This window comes from Myotis daubentonii, chromosome 13 (assembly GCF_963259705.1).
Source record: "Myotis daubentonii chromosome 13, mMyoDau2.1, whole genome shotgun sequence".
NCBI classification, from domain to species: Eukaryota; Metazoa; Chordata; class Mammalia; order Chiroptera; family Vespertilionidae; genus Myotis; species Myotis daubentonii.
The window spans coordinates 5,527,030-5,543,536 of NC_081852.1; the positions used below are offsets into that span (position 1 = coordinate 5,527,030).

At 46.8% G+C, this 16,507-nt stretch overlaps 1 protein-coding gene across 1 annotated transcript in view; it reads right to left on the reverse strand.

Annotated features, from left to right (window-relative positions):
• The window catches only part of LOC132214625 (anthrax toxin receptor-like), a 68,173-nt gene that overhangs the window by 37,226 nt on the left and 14,440 nt on the right, over positions 1–16,507 (reverse strand). The window contains exons 2-9 of the mRNA XM_059661962.1: positions 8,116–8,187; positions 6,795–6,866; positions 4,110–4,191; positions 3,980–4,013; positions 2,313–2,392; positions 2,166–2,234; positions 1,766–1,846; positions 1,613–1,673 (exon numbers count right to left, since the gene is read on the reverse strand). Coding sequence (XP_059517945.1) covers positions 1,613–1,673; positions 1,766–1,846; positions 2,166–2,234; positions 2,313–2,392; positions 3,980–4,013; positions 4,110–4,191; positions 6,795–6,866; positions 8,116–8,187 — 551 coding nt within the window. The remainder of the gene's footprint in view (positions 1–1,612; positions 1,674–1,765; positions 1,847–2,165; positions 2,235–2,312; positions 2,393–3,979; positions 4,014–4,109; positions 4,192–6,794; positions 6,867–8,115; positions 8,188–16,507) is intronic.

A 16,507-nucleotide genomic window follows, 5' to 3' on the forward strand; every position in this document is an offset into this window, starting at 1 on the left:
GTTCATCCACTCCCAATCACGGAGATGTCACGGGTGACTGTGAATCAGCTCCTGCTCCATCCCTACACTCGGCTCCCCTCCGATCTGCCTCTGCCTAACCCTGGCCTTTAAACGCACCCCCCCCCTCATCGCCCTTAGCCAGCTGGAAGCAGTCAGAACGAGTCGCCACCCCTTATCACCAAAAGGTCGGGATGTTAGGTCGGAGAGAGACCAGGATTGGATACATGTAATGAGACAATGGACTTCCCCTGGAATTTCTCACAGATCAGCGTGCCAGACACAGATACAGGCTTCTCCCTGAATCCACAATGACCCCCACACAGATACTGACTCATTCCTGAATACCTGGCTGACCCCTGCAGCTGAAACTTCCTCAACTGAATACCTCAGCTCATGTCCCTGCCCCTCACCCAACCGCAGTATAAAAAAAGCGCCCCACTCCCTGTTGGTGTGAATCCACATGCCCTGTCCTTTGGGTATGTGGGTCTCCCGGGGACGCAGAAATAAACCTTTTACTTTCCTTTCTTTTCTGATTCACTGGACTCTCTATTTCTTGTGCCGCCTCCTGAACCACCTAACCTAACAAACACCACACTCCCTCAGAGCACTCCATGAACATCCACAAAAACACTACATTTATGTCTACCATACACACCATGCACATCAGACCACTCCTTTCCGCACACTTATACACCCACAGACACCACATTCACCTACACCACTCACACCAGTCACTCAAACCACTCCATGCAGAAATCCCCACACCCCCACTAAAATTCTACATTCACCTCCATCACACACACCATGCACACTCAGATCATTCCATGAAGATGTAGCCAAATCCCCACAGACACCAGTCACCTCCACCACAAAACTATGCATACTACTAGTAAGACCTCTCAATGCAGACTCACCCATTCATCCACTAAAATACTACTTTAACCTCCATCATACACATTGTATACTCTCAGCAGACGTACTCCATGCAGACGTTCTCTCAGCAGACGTACTGCAAGCACACTCCATGCAGACGAACCATACACCCAGACACCACAGTCACCTCCACCACATATACTCAGGCCACTTATTGCAGACACACCCACAAATCCACAGACACCACATTCACCTACACCACACACACCTTACAGCTCACATGACTCCATGTAGACACACTCATACACCCACTTAGAAACAACATTCACCTATATCACACACACCATGCACTCTCAGACCACTTCATGTAGACACACCCACACATCCACTTAGACACAACATTCACCTACACCACGTGCATCACACACACGCATACTACTCCAGACACACACACACACACACACACCCCACTAGGACCCCAAATTCACCTATAATACACACACCATGCACTCTCAGACCACTTTATACAGACACACCCACAACAGCCCTGAAGCCACTTCCACCGCACACACCACATGCACTCAGCCCACTCCCACCACACTTATACAACATGCACAGAATACTCACCCACCACACACACTGATACCACATGCTGACAGCACACCCACCACACGCACAGTACAGACTCACAACACAAACACACACTGCTTGTGTTTACAATAGCAACTTCACATCTTACCGTTTGCACAGAAACTTGAAGGGGTGGCACTTGTAATTTCAACGCAGGAAGTTCTTGAGAGCTGAAATGCAGAGTTGGCAGGGTCAGAAAGAGGTGGAACAGATTATGGTGGGAAGCCACCCCATCACCCTTCTCACACCCAACCCAACTCACTGAATCTGCGATCTTCACTAGATCCTCGAACCCAGTGTCCACTCCAAACACTTGCTTTTTGCTGTCTGCAATTTGATTCAGCTACAAGCCAGAGGTGACGGCATGAGCCACAGCTAGGAGTTGAGGACACAGCAGGTCCCCCTCCCAGGAGACAGAATCTGGACTCAGCCCAAGTTAGACTCCTAGAGCCAGAGTCAGGTGCCCCCAGCAGCCCAGCCTCAGGGGGGAAAGCGCTCCGACCCCCACCTGTGGTGTGGGTTTTACATGACACTGTTCCCCGTTTCTGCAGTGCCAATCTGTCCTGAAGCACTCGCCCTGAGGTCAAGGACCAGCCCTGGGTGACCCTTGGGAAGCCCCCTTTGAAACATTCCCCACATGGGCTCAAGGGGTCTCTGGTTACCTGTTCTCGTCTATAGTCATTCACACCCACGCCATAAATGACAGCCCCCAATTTCCGAGCCTTTTCAGCCTGGATAAAGACAGGGATGAGTATAAATCATGAAATGCATGGAGCAAAATGCTAGTAACAAAGACGGACTGGACTCACTTCTTTCTTTGTCTCTTCAAACGCTTTTCTTACAAGTGTTCCATCAGTCAGAGCGATAATCGTCACTGGGTTCTTGCTTCCTGAAGAAATACCAGGGAGCAGGCTGGTCATTAACAGCACCCGGAGTGACCAGGGCCACGGCACTTCTCCCCACACCTCCTCCTCTTGGGGAGTGGTCACCCAGACCCAATTATATGACAGCCAGTCCCCTGGAGGACTGTGCTACTGACTCCAGAGGAAGAGGGGCCTTTGCCTGAACCCACTTTCCAGATGCAGAGACTGAGCCCAGCTCAGGCCTCTTCCTACTGAACTCTCACTGCTACCAGATGTGCAACCTTTGCCCTGAAAGGCAACTCCAGCTGTTTCAGTGAGCACAGTCTTTCAGATGAGCAAAGGGAGAAGCCAGACCCACTGAGTCTGAGGCCCCGGGCCTGCTCCAGACAGAGCCTGTGGACACTCCAGTGGTTCACACTCAAGGTCAGAGGCATGTGGTCCGCAGATCCCACGCCCAGCTCAAAGCTGCTCCCAACCAGGTCCTCACATCTTTCCTGACTACAGCTGTGACCCTATTTTCCAAACGAAGATGGCTCCGGCTGAGCACAGCCTTTCCCTCTGTTGGAGACACTGTCACAGGACCAGTGAACCGAAGGGAAGAAGCTGAACGACAGGGGTCAGAGCCAGAACTGCGGCAGAGACAGGAGTGCGGCCAGCGAGGGGCCCTCCGGCTCTTTCTTCTGCACACTGAATCCTGTGTGTCCCAGGCCCCTGGGTTTTGTTTTTTGCTTTTTCATGCAGCCCGTGTAGGTCAAGCACCTCATCCTATATACTGAACAGCTAATATGCAGATGGTCATCATGCCCTCGACCCTGGTGTCCTCACGTCCTCGCTCCGGGGCCAGGGGACCTGAGTCTGCACCCCCGGCCTTGCCGCTAGGGTGGGGGGACCTGAGGCTATTACCCCACCCCGGCACTGGGCCGGGGGATCTGAGGCCGTGTCCTCCGCCCAGCGGGGCTTGACGAAGGTGTGGCCGGCCTGGTCTGGGACTTGCACGATTTTGAGGTGCATAGGGGTAGGCAGGGAATTGACTCTGTGTCCCATGGTGCACCCCAGACTCTGACAGGAGGGACATTTTTATATACATTTTACTAATTTTCTTTCATCTCTAACACTTCTATTATTGAGAAAGGGCAAATAGCAAAATTAAAATATTTCCTCTAATTAATTCTCTTTTAATGTGCATGAATTTTGTGCACTGGGCCATTAGTCTATAATAATAAAAGTGTAATATGCTAATTAGACCAGATTTCCTTCCAGACTTCCTTCCGGACGAAGCTGAGCTACAAGGGAAGCCTGGTTCCTGGGTGCCAAAGGAAAGCCAGTGTTGGCAGCCAGGGTAAGGAAGGTCTACTCTTGCACAAATTCCATGCATCGGGCCTCTAGTATTTAATAAGAACCAAGAATGCACCCACAGGATCCCATGCAGCTCTGAGAGACATCACTGGGTGGCTTTTATCCTGGCTGCACTGAGGAGCCTGCAGCACACGGAGGGCAAGCGCCTGCTCCAGTGTCAGCGCTGGGAAGTGGCTAAGTGGGTCTGTGTCCGGACTTCAGGGAGGCCCTGCCTACTCTACCCAGACATGACCACATGAAGTCCTCAGGCAGCTTACCTTTAGATTGCTCTTTTTCAATCTGCTCAATTGCCTGCAACAAAATGAAGCAATGATGGGTGAGATGACCCCAAAATAGTCTAAGAACTTGACAAAGCAGAGTAAATACTCAGAACTCTAGAGTGTGTACCAATTTAAGTCCCTCTTGCATGTTTGTGTTTCCTCCAGCCGCTATATATCGAAGTTTGCGAAAACCATCCTTTATTGCTTTTCTGAAAAAAATTTAAAAAGAGGGTAGAGGTGGAATGAGGAATTGAAAGGTAAAAACACCCCAAGCTGTCCTGATGCCCTTTAGCATTGGGATGACCTGCCTGGAAGGGAGTGGACACAGGCAAGAGGCCCTGCCATGGCCCTTCTGCCCTGTGACTTTGAAACTGACGGGCCTTGCTCAGGCCTGCTCTGTCGCCCATCTGGTGAGCACTGGGTGGGCTGGGAGATGATGCTCTGCTGGTTCCAGGGCTACGGCCTGGCTCTCTCTGAGCTCATCCCTGTCTCAGGCACATGGACGTCAGGGACATCACCAAGGGCCCTGCCTGGACCGTCTGTGGTCAGAGGGGAGCATCCAGGCATGTGCAGTGTCAACCCCGCACCTCCAACGTGACTGGCAGTGTGTGAAGCTTCTGAGACGTCCCTCGGGGAACACACACTCCTCCAACAGATAAGGCTGATTTGGAAAAGCCCATCCTGCTAAGGCCCTGCCTGTGCCCACCTCCCCTGCCACAGACCCTGAGGTCGACTGGCTCCTCCCAAGCTCTGCCCCTCTGGGTCCGTGTTCCAGGAAGTAGTCAAGATACTTAGTGGGAGTGCGAGGGTTCCAGCCTCCACGTGCTCCTAAGAACAAGAGCACCGCTGGGGAAGAGGTCCTGGGGCTGCCATGCAAGGAGGAGCAGTCCTCTGCAGGCTGCCTGGGCGGTGCCTGTCTGCACAGTTAGTGCAGGGAGCAGGGCAAGGCCTGGGGCATGCGCTGGAGGCTAAGGTTCAGGCTAATCCAAGGGGACCAGGAGGAGCTGCCACAGAAGGCAGAGTGGAGCCTGGACCAGAGGGCTGGTTTCTCACTGCCTTCAGAAGAGCTGCTGCCCTGGGGGCGAGCTGGCACAGCCCAGGGGGGAGGGGGAGGGCCCTGTCCTGCGCAGCACAAACACCCTCCCCTGCGCTCACCACACTTTGGAAGGTTTGCGTGTTTCCCACAGCAGCACACATACGCTGCCATGCCATCCAGCCCTTCCCAGCTCTGGCCCAGGACCCTGCTAGCCTGGCCTTGCTCTCCTGAGCTGGTTCTCCCTGGCAATGCCCTGCCAGCCCCCTTCTAAGCTCTGCTCCTGAAGGAGCCCTGGCTCCTGCTGCCTCTAGAAGACCTCCTGTTCCAGTGTCCCCTCCCACGCCCAGGATTTCACACTCTTGGCACCACCCCTGGGAGACAGCCCCAACCTCACCTCCCAGGGAGGACCTGGGACATCCTCCAGGTCCCCCCCCCCCACCCCCAGCTCCTCCAGGTCAGGCCCTGAGCCCCAGCTGTTGAAGGAGGCAGTGGTCTCCCTGTCCCCCAGGGGGTGCTCTTCCACCAGAGGCCCAGGCCCAGCCCCCACTGCCACTCTCCCTGCCCCTCCAGAGTCCCTGCCCATGGACTTGCTTTCACCCACCTCAAACCCACCTAGGTCTCTCTGTGCTAAACACAAGCCACACACCCAGTGAGAACCATGCCTTCCCTCCCCTTGTGGGAGAGCAGCCAGGCCCTCCTGCTCCTCCTTGAGCTGGACATGGGGTGCTATGGCCATGTGCTGGCCCTCACCCGCTCCTGCAGGCTGGCTGTCTCTGTCGCCGGCTGCTCCCGATTTCTCTCCCAGGGCCTGCACAGCACCGTGTGCCACAAATCCTGGGCTGCAGCCCCTCCTAAGCGTCCTTCGCTGTCTGTGGCGCCTCACCCACTCTGAATTGGGTTCCACTCTGGTGTGTCCATGGGAATCTCGGCCTCCCAGCTGCTCAGAAGCTCCATAACTTCCCACTGTCAGGCGTGGGCACCATGATGGGGCTGCTGACGGCCCACCTGGGATGCAGGGGTGGCCGCCTTCCTCCAACACCCAGCCCACCTGCTGCTCACAACTGAGGGACTCCGGTCTCAGACACACCACGGGACCCAGCTCCCCTCCACTGAAGCCTGTCCCTTCAATCAGAAATCACTTCCTTTCTGGTTCTGTCTCTGTCCTGGCCCCAAGCCCACTCGCCCAGGCAGAGAGTGAGAGAGCACAGCAGGTGCCAGACACGGGCCATATGCATAAAGGACCACACCTCTGTGGTACCAGATCCCAGGACTGCTCACAGCCAGCCTGTGCTAAGAAAACGGTAGGGAGGGACTCAGGGCAGAGATGGTCTAGAACAGTGGTTCTCAACGTTCCTAATGCCGCGACCCTTTAATACAGTTCCTCATGTTGTGGTGACCCCCAATTTCATTGTTACAAATTGAACATAAATAAAGTATAGTGATTAATCACAAAAAAAAATGTAATTATATATGTGTTTTCCGATGGTCTTAGGAAACCCCTCTGAAAGGGTCGTTCGACCCCCAAAGGGGTTGAGACCCACAGATTGAGAACCTCTGGCCTAGAGGGACAGGGGGGCGTCAGGCCCAGTACAGCCAGGTGCAGAGGGGGCTGGGGGCTGGGGCTGGGTCCAGGGTGGGCACAGATGAAGGGGGAGCTCAGCCAGCCCAACCTGCACACCAGTGTGCTCCCCCTTCTGTCTCAGGGAACCCTTCACCCACTGGCTCTCCCTTCAGCCTGGCCCACTGGGCCTGCCTAGGGGATGAAGCAGCACTTACCTGTCTGAGGTGAGCCTCATGACGGTTTCACCCTCTGTGGAATAGGTGATGAAGGATATCCGTTGTTTTGGGCTGGGGACGAAGCACTCCTCGTGAGATGACACGTACATAGGCTCAGAATGACCCTAATGAGCACCTGGGGGGGGGGGCGCGCGGGGCATGACACCTATGCTGCCCCCCACCCCAACTCTTCCATTTTGGGCCCATTTTCCAAACCAAGTGTTTCCCATGAGTTAAGTGAAGAATTCTGAGATCATGATCCTTCCTGGAAGAAAATCCCAGGATGGCTTCCTGCTACAGCCCTGTACTCCATCAGCCTGTAGTCTCTCACACTCACACAGGACTGCATGCAGGCAGACCCCACACGTGCCGATGCATGCCGCACACACAGGGAGATAGACACCTGTGCATCCTGTGTGAACATTCTCTTCTACTGTCAATTTCTTTGGATCTTCACTGCTCTTCCCTTCTTGCCTGTCATCCCCACCTCATCTTAAATTGTTCTTGCTCTTCGCAAGAATACACCCCTCACTTTTCTCTCCCTGGCCACTGTCTTATTGATCTCCTTCCCTCCATTATCCCGTGGCTAAATGGCTACCATAAATTCCTAGCTCTGCTTGCTACTGCTCCTGGCTCTTGTTCCACCTTACCCGCAATCATCAGGATTTCCTTGTAGCAACTAACCTTGATCGCTTCACACCATTGCTCAAGATTCTTCCATAGCTCCTATTGTTCACAGCAGGAAGTGCCAACCCCTGGGGCTGGCGTTATGAACCTCTATGGCCTTAGTCCCACTGTGTCAGTCTAGCCTCCTTCCCTTCCCTCCTCAGTATTAACCTCACTCTTCAGTCAAACAGACCACTCCCTCCACAGGCAGTCTCCAGGGGGTCCTGCGGCCCTGTCTTTCCCCATTTTTCAAGCCCTAGTTCAAATTTCTGCATCCTCTCTGAAGCCATTCTGGATTTTTTTTCTAGGAATTTTAATTTTTTCCTTCAAGTTGCTTTATAAGTCCTATGCCCTTTTCTGTTTGCCCTCAGCACCATTTACCCAGGTGTTCAGCTACTGTTTTACTGGTTTGCCTTTTTCCTAATCTATGAGGTCGTCAGTGGCAGCCTTGTCCCTTGCTCTGGTCTGACTTCCAGCCTGGAACCAAGCAAAGTCTCCAAGACCTGGTGGGACTAGACTGGCCTGTCCTTTCCTGCTTCAGAGCCCTGCTCTGGGCTCTGTGCCCCTGCCCTGGGGGACCCCCAAGCCCACTGAGTCAAAATGGCTATGTGCTCTGCCCACCAGGGGAAACACCCTGCAGCATGAAGATCCATACTTTTCAAACTTCTTCACCACCTCCTCCACCATGTTGCAAATGTGTTTCCAGTTGTTGCCCACACTGCCCGACCTGAAAATGAAGACTGTGTCAGAGGGAGTAGGTGCATCCATCCCGATGGCATATTTATCTTTTCTACCTCCCAGCATTCCTTGTATGAAGTTCCTCCCAACTTCTTATAGTTGAGGCTGCTGATAGGGCGGAAATAGAATGTTGGGGAACCAGCTGGAATTGTAACAAATATGAATCATGCTCTGTTAACCGTGATTGTTTTGTTTTGATTAGAGAAGGCACATTCTAACCTGGCACATCTGGGAGTTCACCAGGAAATGCAGCCCTTCCTTCCATTTGGAGCTGCCTATTATCAGGAAAAGATGAACAACTTCTTTGCAGAAACCAGAATCGCCAGCCCTTTGAAGATCCTGCCTTTGCATATCATTCGCCACTGGAAGACCCCAACTCTTACTTATCACTAAACCTTTTGAAGATACCCAGCCCTTTTGCATATCTGTAAACTTCCCATTTGGCCTTTTGCCTACTTCCCCATGTAATCTTTGTCCTTCTAACTAATATAGGCAGCTGGTATATGGTGGGGTGCAGAGCAGATTTTTGTGGATGACCTGCTGCTCTCCCATACTTCCAACAGTATTGGAAAAAAATGCTCATATATGATTCAGCCCTGTCTCTACTTAATTGGCTCAAGTAATGACAAGCAGCATGAACCCATTGATTGTCCGGTTACGTATTCTGGCGAACACGAAGGGATGTAAGCGAGGGACTCCTCTGTGATGAGTACTGGGCATTCTGCTTACTGTCTGGACTGGGGGTTCCTGGGACTGAGCCCTGGACTCTTACTTGCAGCTCTGCCAGGAATTTCCCTGGTTTGAATCTCAGCCATCGCCTCAGCAATTTCCGTCATCTCACCTGAGACCTAAGTTGAATAAAGCGTTCTTGTAGGAGGAATCAAGTGTGTTAGTATGGCATGAGAAGCAGTGGCTGCTTCCCGTCTGGGGTTCCTTGAGAGGAAGCATGCACTATGTATGGCATGGGAGACATTGTACTGCCTCTCGTCTGGGCTTAAGGCAGGCATTTACTGGGTGAGTCTGATCAGCTCTGGGTGGCAAGAGACCTCCAGCGGTCCTTGGCCTGATCTCTGAGCCCTTAGCCGGAGCCCCTATGGCATGAGAGACATTGCTCTGCTTCAGTGTTTGTTTGTTTGTTTTTACTCAGGGCATTCTGTGGTGTCTGTGGTTGGACAGACAAGAAGCATGGTGTGAAGCTCTTGTCTGTAGGTGTGTGCACCGGTAAATTCTATATAATAAAAGCCTAATATGCAAATTGACTGAATGGTGGATTGACTTTCGGAACAACTGGTGGAATGAATGGTTGCTATGATGCACACTGACTACCAAGGGGCAGATGCTCAATGCAGGAGCTGCCCCCAACCCGCAGGCCCCAGGCCAGCCAAGGTGGGTGCCAGTCGGTGCCCCAATCACCCTGCCGGTCTCCCCACAGATCAGTCTTGATTGCCAGCCAGGCCTAGGGACCCTACCCGTGTAAACATTTCATGCAGCAGGAGTCTAGTATCCTATATAATAAAGATGTAATATGCAAATGCTCATTACACTGTGAAGTGTAATGACCAACTGCATAACAACCAGGTCACGGATCAGCAGGAGGGTGGGGCAGTGAGCTACAGGAAGGGGCAGGGCAGCAAGCCATGAGAGGGGGCCGAGGGAGCTACAGGAGGGCGAGGCAGTGGGTGGAGAGCTACTGGGGGTGGGGGGATGGGCAGGGGGGGGAACAGCAGCAAGCTACTGGCGAGCTACTGACACACAGATTCGTGCACAAGGCAAGAGTGTCTGTGTTGGTTGTTGCTTTGTGTGTCTTTGTTGTTTGGTTTAATTTGTTTAAGGGTGGGGTTGCAAGAACTTCCCAGCAGCTGCTGAACATTCTTAATTTTGAGGACCCTTCCTGCTCTCCCTCTCAGGCATCAGCCACTAGAAGTTCTTAGCGAGTCAGAGTTCTTGTCTGTCTGTCTGTAATATGACTTTGGTTACTGATGTACTTTACCTGCTTTCTATCTTTTGGGCACTTAGTTTGCTCTTTGCCCTTTTATGAACATAGGGAATCCTCTGTGTCTGCTATGTGCGCTTTGCTTCTCAGTACCAAAGGTCATTTGCTCTGCTTGGTTAGTGTGAGATAGGATTCTAAGGCTAATGTCCCAGTCCATACTTTTGAAAAAAGTATATTTTTATTGATTTCAGAGAGGAAGGGGGGGGGGAGAGAAAGAGAGAGAGAGAGAGAGAGAGAGAGAGAGAGAGAGAGAGAGAGAGAGAAACATCAATGACGAGAGAGAAACATTGATCTGCGGCCTCCATCCACTACTGGGAATCGAGCCCACAACCTGGGCATGGGCCCTTGAGCAGAATCGAACCTGGGACCCTTCAGTCTGCAGGCCTAGTCCACCATTCTTTTGAGAGTATTCATTTATTTACTGTAGGGGTTTTTGTTTGTTTGTTTGTTCCTGTTCTTAAGATCTCTTCTGATATGCAAGATTACATGTTGTTACAGTCTACTCAGAAAGAAAAATGGGAAGTAAAACCTTCTAAACTTCCAAGTCTTTTTCCTGTGAGGACCAGTTGTGCAGAAGTGCTCTCCAGCCGGCTGCAGAAATAGCAGTGGGGGAGGGGGCACTCCCATTTTGTAAAGAAGAATTAGCCATGACTTATCCTTGTTACAATATTTGCCAAGAAAATGCCTTGGGTAATAAGAATTCGTTTTAAAATCTCAAAGTCATTAAGACATAGTAAATGGATGTAACTAAAATGAAGGGTTTATGATAAAGCTTTTCAGTGATAATTTTATGCCTAAATGTATTTTTCCAAAGTCGTTGGTAACTTAAAACTTTGGAGTTTGCTGGGTTAAATAGTAAAAATTATTAAATACCTAGGTATTTTGAAACAACAGGATACTGAAGTATTAATTAATCTGAGTTTGCCTACTTTTGGATTTTTTTTTTACAGAGAATCAAGAGGATAAATTTGAATCTGTTAATGAATATGTCTTGTATTTATTTGAAGTATATCTCTTAAAAATGGGAATGTATTGCTAATCTGAGAAATGTTAAGTACTTAGTTGTCACCTAAAAATGAAGGTTTCTAAGAGTTACAAATTCTAACTAATTGGAAAGAAATTGTATGGTATGGAGGCACATTTTTGAAGAGAAAAGGAAAGTAAGTTGTTCTAAAGGTAAATGAATATAATAAGACTTATGAAAATTATAGAAGGACTATGAAGAGAAATCTTAAAAGAAAATTATAGGTAATCTGAATAATCAACTTAATTAGATAAATGAATCTAAAATAAGCTAATACAGAATTTGTTTAGTCCTTTTCCAGTCTGTTAAAAGGAAAAAAGTTTTTTCTGTATTTGCCTAGGAAGAAAAAGTTCTATAAATTATTGAAGTGATTACATATTGTGTTATTTTAATTAGATACTTAGTTATTTAAAACATGATCTTAAATGTGGGAACTTAAGTTTTGCTAGCCTGTGTGTGTGTTTAATACCCTTTTGTCACTTTGAATGAATAAATAGTCTAATATTGTTTAATAATGATGATATACAATCTTTTGGTAAAATAAGTTTGACAATCTTCCCAGGGTTTGAATTTTAAGAATTTTTTTTACATAGAATTGGCTTTTGGTCATTCCAATAGGTTCTGGAATGCCTCAAGGATTTGTTTTCTCACCTTATGAAGAAAAATTTTCTGCTTAAGGTACATAGGAAGCTTTAACAAATAAAGAATAATAACTCTAATTGTTATCCTAGAATACTGTGCTTTGCAGAAAGGACAAGATTCTATTATAATCAAATCCATAACTGTGTCATTTTATATTTCTTCCTGTCATTTAGAGATAGTCACTGTTCTGTTATAATGCATTTGGAAAAATGTTACATCTTCTGAGGGATCCATGGAAAGGACTCTGACATTTTCAGATCATGCCCTTCAAACTGGATGAAAATTATTAGAACTCTATAAAGTATCTGGATTTATAGAAATACTGGCAAGAAAAATCAGGGGAAAATTATTAAATAAACTGAATAAACTGAAAGTAATTATATAGTTTTTGTATTAAGTGTTGCTGATTCTTAAAATTTTTGTTTTTCAGATATCAGGAAGCATTTTTAAAGCAATTTGGTAAATTATATATTTTTCTACCTGATTCCTCCAGAATTTGGCAATTCTTAATGAGTGAGTCATGGCAATATATTTCTTTGCATGAATTCAAAAGGACCAGTTTCCAACCGGTTTCGTTAACCAAGACTTTGACTGGAGTGTCATGTCTGAGAGTGACATCCTGAACTCTGGATGTCACCAGGAAGCTTTAAGGAAAGAGGCCAATGTGAGCACCTTGGAGAAAAGCCTGGTACCTTGCTTGGTCACGTGGCTCATGGCAGTGTCTCCAGGTAAGGAACGAAGGCTGCTTTCCTGAGAGATGGCAAGGAAGAAACCTCAAGACATCATTAGGGACCTCAGCTTGAGGAATTCACCCAAGTCTGCAGGTATTGCGGGAAAGCCTGATGGCAGCTAGGTGGCTTGGTGTCTTCGCCCTGCGGGGCAAATTAAAGCTCTCTCATGAGATTTGAGCAAAACATATATTTTTAAAAGTCTATGTGATCAACTGTTATTCTTCTTGTGTTTATGCAAACAATCAGGCCAAATTGTAACTAGACTTAATGCACTAATTAAACAGGTCTTAATTTGGCTCTCTAATAAAAATGAGGGTGATTTTAGGGGGAAAATGTGTTTCAATAGGGAATTATTAGAACTGAAATGTTTTTTTCCTTCCACCAGACCATTTGTCATAATTCTTGCTGTTCTGTTGTCCAAGAATACTAAATCATGTACATATTTATTTATTTATTTATTTATTCTCATCCGAGGACATTTTCCCATTGATTTTTAGGGAGAGTGGAAGAGAGAAGGAAATACAGAGAGAAACATCGATGTGAGAGAAACTCATCCATTAGTTCCTCCTGCACAAGCCCAGACCAGGGGCCCAGGCTGGGGAGGAGCCTGCAACCAAGGTACGAGTGCTTGAGTGGAATCGAATCTGGGACCCTTTCTTTGGTCTGCAGACTGATGGTCTATCCACTGAGTCAAATCGGCTAGGGCCTCGGCCCACTCTTTAATTTGATTTTTTTGGTGTTGAGTTGTATGAATACTTTATAAATGTCGGATATTAACCCCTTATCATATGTATCATTGGAAACATATTCTCCCAATGGGTAGGTTGTCTTTTCTGTTGTTGATTTCTTTTGCTTTGCAAAACCCTTTTGTTTGATATAGTCCCATTTATTTTTTCTTTTGTTTCCCTTGCCCAAGGAGATATATCAGAAAAATATATTGCTAAGAAAATGTCAGAGATTTTACTGCCTACGTTTTTTCCCTCTGGGAGTTTTATGGTTTTGAGATTTACTTTTAAGTCTTTCATCCATTTTGAGTTTATTTTTGTAAATGGTGTAAGAAGGGGGTCTAGTTGTTTTTTGCATGTATCTGTCCAATTTTCCCAACACCACTTATTGAATAAATATTCTTACTTCATTGAATGTTCTTTTCCTCTTGTTATATATTAATTGACCATAAAGGCATCATTTTATTTCTGGGCTCTCTATTCTGTTCCATTGATCTATGTGTCTATTTTTCTTCTGTCATGCTGTCATTTTCAAAAAAATTGTTTTCTATCTCAACTACTGTTGACATACAGTATTATATTAGTTTCAGGTGTACAACGTAATGACTAGACAATTATGTAACTTACAAAGTGATCATTCAGATCAGTGCAGTACCCATCTGACACCATACGTAGTTATTATAATATTATAGACTTTATTCCCTATGCCATACTTTAAATCCCCATGACTGTTTTTATAATTGACAATTTGTAAATCTTTTTTTTTTTTTTTTTGGAAGAACTCTGGTATCTGGCCTGTCATTGATTTGGGCCAATCTGAGATCAAACCCCTATTTTCTTTTCTTTTTTTTTTCTTTTTTAAACATATATTTTTATTGATTTCAGAGAGGAAGGGAGAGGGAGAGACATAGAAACATCAATGATGAGAGAGAATCATTGATCAGCTGCCTCCTGCATGCCCCCTAACTGGGGATTGAGCTTACTACCCGAGTATGTGCCCTAACTGGGAATTGAACTGTGACCTCCTGGTTCATGGGTCAATGTTCAGCCACTGAGCCACACTGGCTGGGCTGTATCTTTTATATCAAGTGCACAGAAAAATGATGGCTCAGAGGCAAATTAAATTGATACAGATAAATAAATGGCAGCAATTTTTTTTTGAACAGCTGAATTGGAAGTTGAAATTTCTTTTTTTTTTAAATTAAATCTTTATTGTTCAGATTAATACATTTGTTCCTCTTTTTTTCCCCCCCATAACTCCCCTCCTCCCAGTTCCCGCCCCACCCTCCGCCCTCATCCCCACCGACTGTCCTCATCCATAGGTGCACGATTTTTGTCCAGTCTCTTCCCGCATCTCCCACACCCCTTTCCCCCCCAAGAATAGTCAGTCCATTCCCTTTCTATGTCCCTGATTTTATTATAATCACCAGTTCATTCTGTTCATCAGATTATTTATTCACTTGATTCTTAGATTCACTTGTTGATAGATGCATATTTGTTGTTCATAATTTGTATCTTTTTTTTTTATTGCTTAAAGTATCATAATTTGTATCTTTACCTTTTTCTTCCTCTTCCTCTTCTTAAAGGATACCTTTCAGCATTTCATATAATCCTGGTTTGGTGGTGATGAACTCCTTTAGCTTTTCCTTATCTGTGAAGCTCTTTATCTGACCTTCAATTCTGAATGATAGCTTTGCTGGATAAAGTAATCTTGGTTGTAGGTTCTTGGTATTCATCACTTTGAATATTTCTTGCCACTCCCTTCTGGCTTGCAAAGTTTCTGTTGAGAAATCAGCTGACAGTCGTATGGGTAGTCCCTTGTAGGTAACTGAGTTTCTTTCTCTTGCTGCTTTTAAGATTCTCTCTTTGTCTTTTGCTCTTGGCATTTTAATTATGATGTGTCTTGGTGTGGTCCTCTTTGGATTCCTTTTGTTTGGGGTTCTCTGCGCTTCTTGGACCTGTAAGTCCATTTCTTTCACCAGGTGGGGGAAGTTTTCTGTCATTATTTCTTCAAATAGGTTTTCAATATCTTGCTCTCTCTCATCTTCTGGCACCCCTATAATTCTGATGTTGGTACGCTTGAAGCTGTCCCAGAGGCTCCTTACACTATCCTCGCATTTTTGTATTCTTTTTTCATTCCGCCCCTCTGGTTGGGTGTTTTTTGCTTCCTCCCATTTCAAATCATTGACTTGATTCTTGCGCTCCTCTGGTCTGCTGTCGGGAGTCTGTATAATATTCATTGTTTCAGTCCGTGTATGCTTAATTTCTAGTTGGTTCCCCAACATAACATCGAGGGTCTCATTAGTTTTCTTGTAGATCTCATTAAGTTTATCGGCGGCTTCTAAACAGTTCTTGAGAGACCTTAAAAGTGTGGTTCTGAACTCTATATCTTCCATTGACAATTTTGTCCTGTTTCTTTGTCTCCACATTTTGTTATGCTTTCTTGGTGCACCCCCTAGTGGTCTTTGTGCGCAGTCTTGTAGTTAAGCCTTGATTGTTGAAGCTAATACCAGGGAGGGTTTGACCTCCAGGCCAAGTGGCTGTGAGAACAATTTGTAAATCTTAATCCTTTCCCCTTGCTTAACTATTTCCCCAATCCCCTTCCCATCTGGCAACCATCAATTTGTTCTCTGTATCTATGTGTTAGTGACATGATATTAAAAAAAATCTTTATTGTTGAAAGTGTTACATAAATCCCATTACTCCCTCCCCACCAATGACTCCTTCTAGCCTGCACCCGGCCCCTGCCCCAGGCCTTCACCACACTGGTGTCTAAGTCCATGGGTTCATTAGACGCCACATGTGAGTGAGATCATGTGGTACTTGTCTTTCTCTGACTGACTTATTTCACTTAGCATGATGCTCTCCTGGTCCCTCCATGCTGTCTCAAAGGGAAAGAGATCCTTCTTTTTAACTACTGCATAGTATCCCATGGTGTAAATGTACAACAGGCTTTTATCCACTCATCTGTTGATGGGCACTTGGGCTGTTTCCAGTCTTAGCTATTGTAAATTGTGCTGTTATAAACATAGGGGTGTATATATTCTTTCTGATTGGTGCTTCAGGATTCTTAGGATATATTGCTAGAAGTGGGATCACTGGGTCAAATGGCAGTTTTCTTTTCTCCACATTCTCACCAGCACTTGTCATTTGTTGATTTGTTGATTATAGCCATTCTGACAGTTGTGAGATGA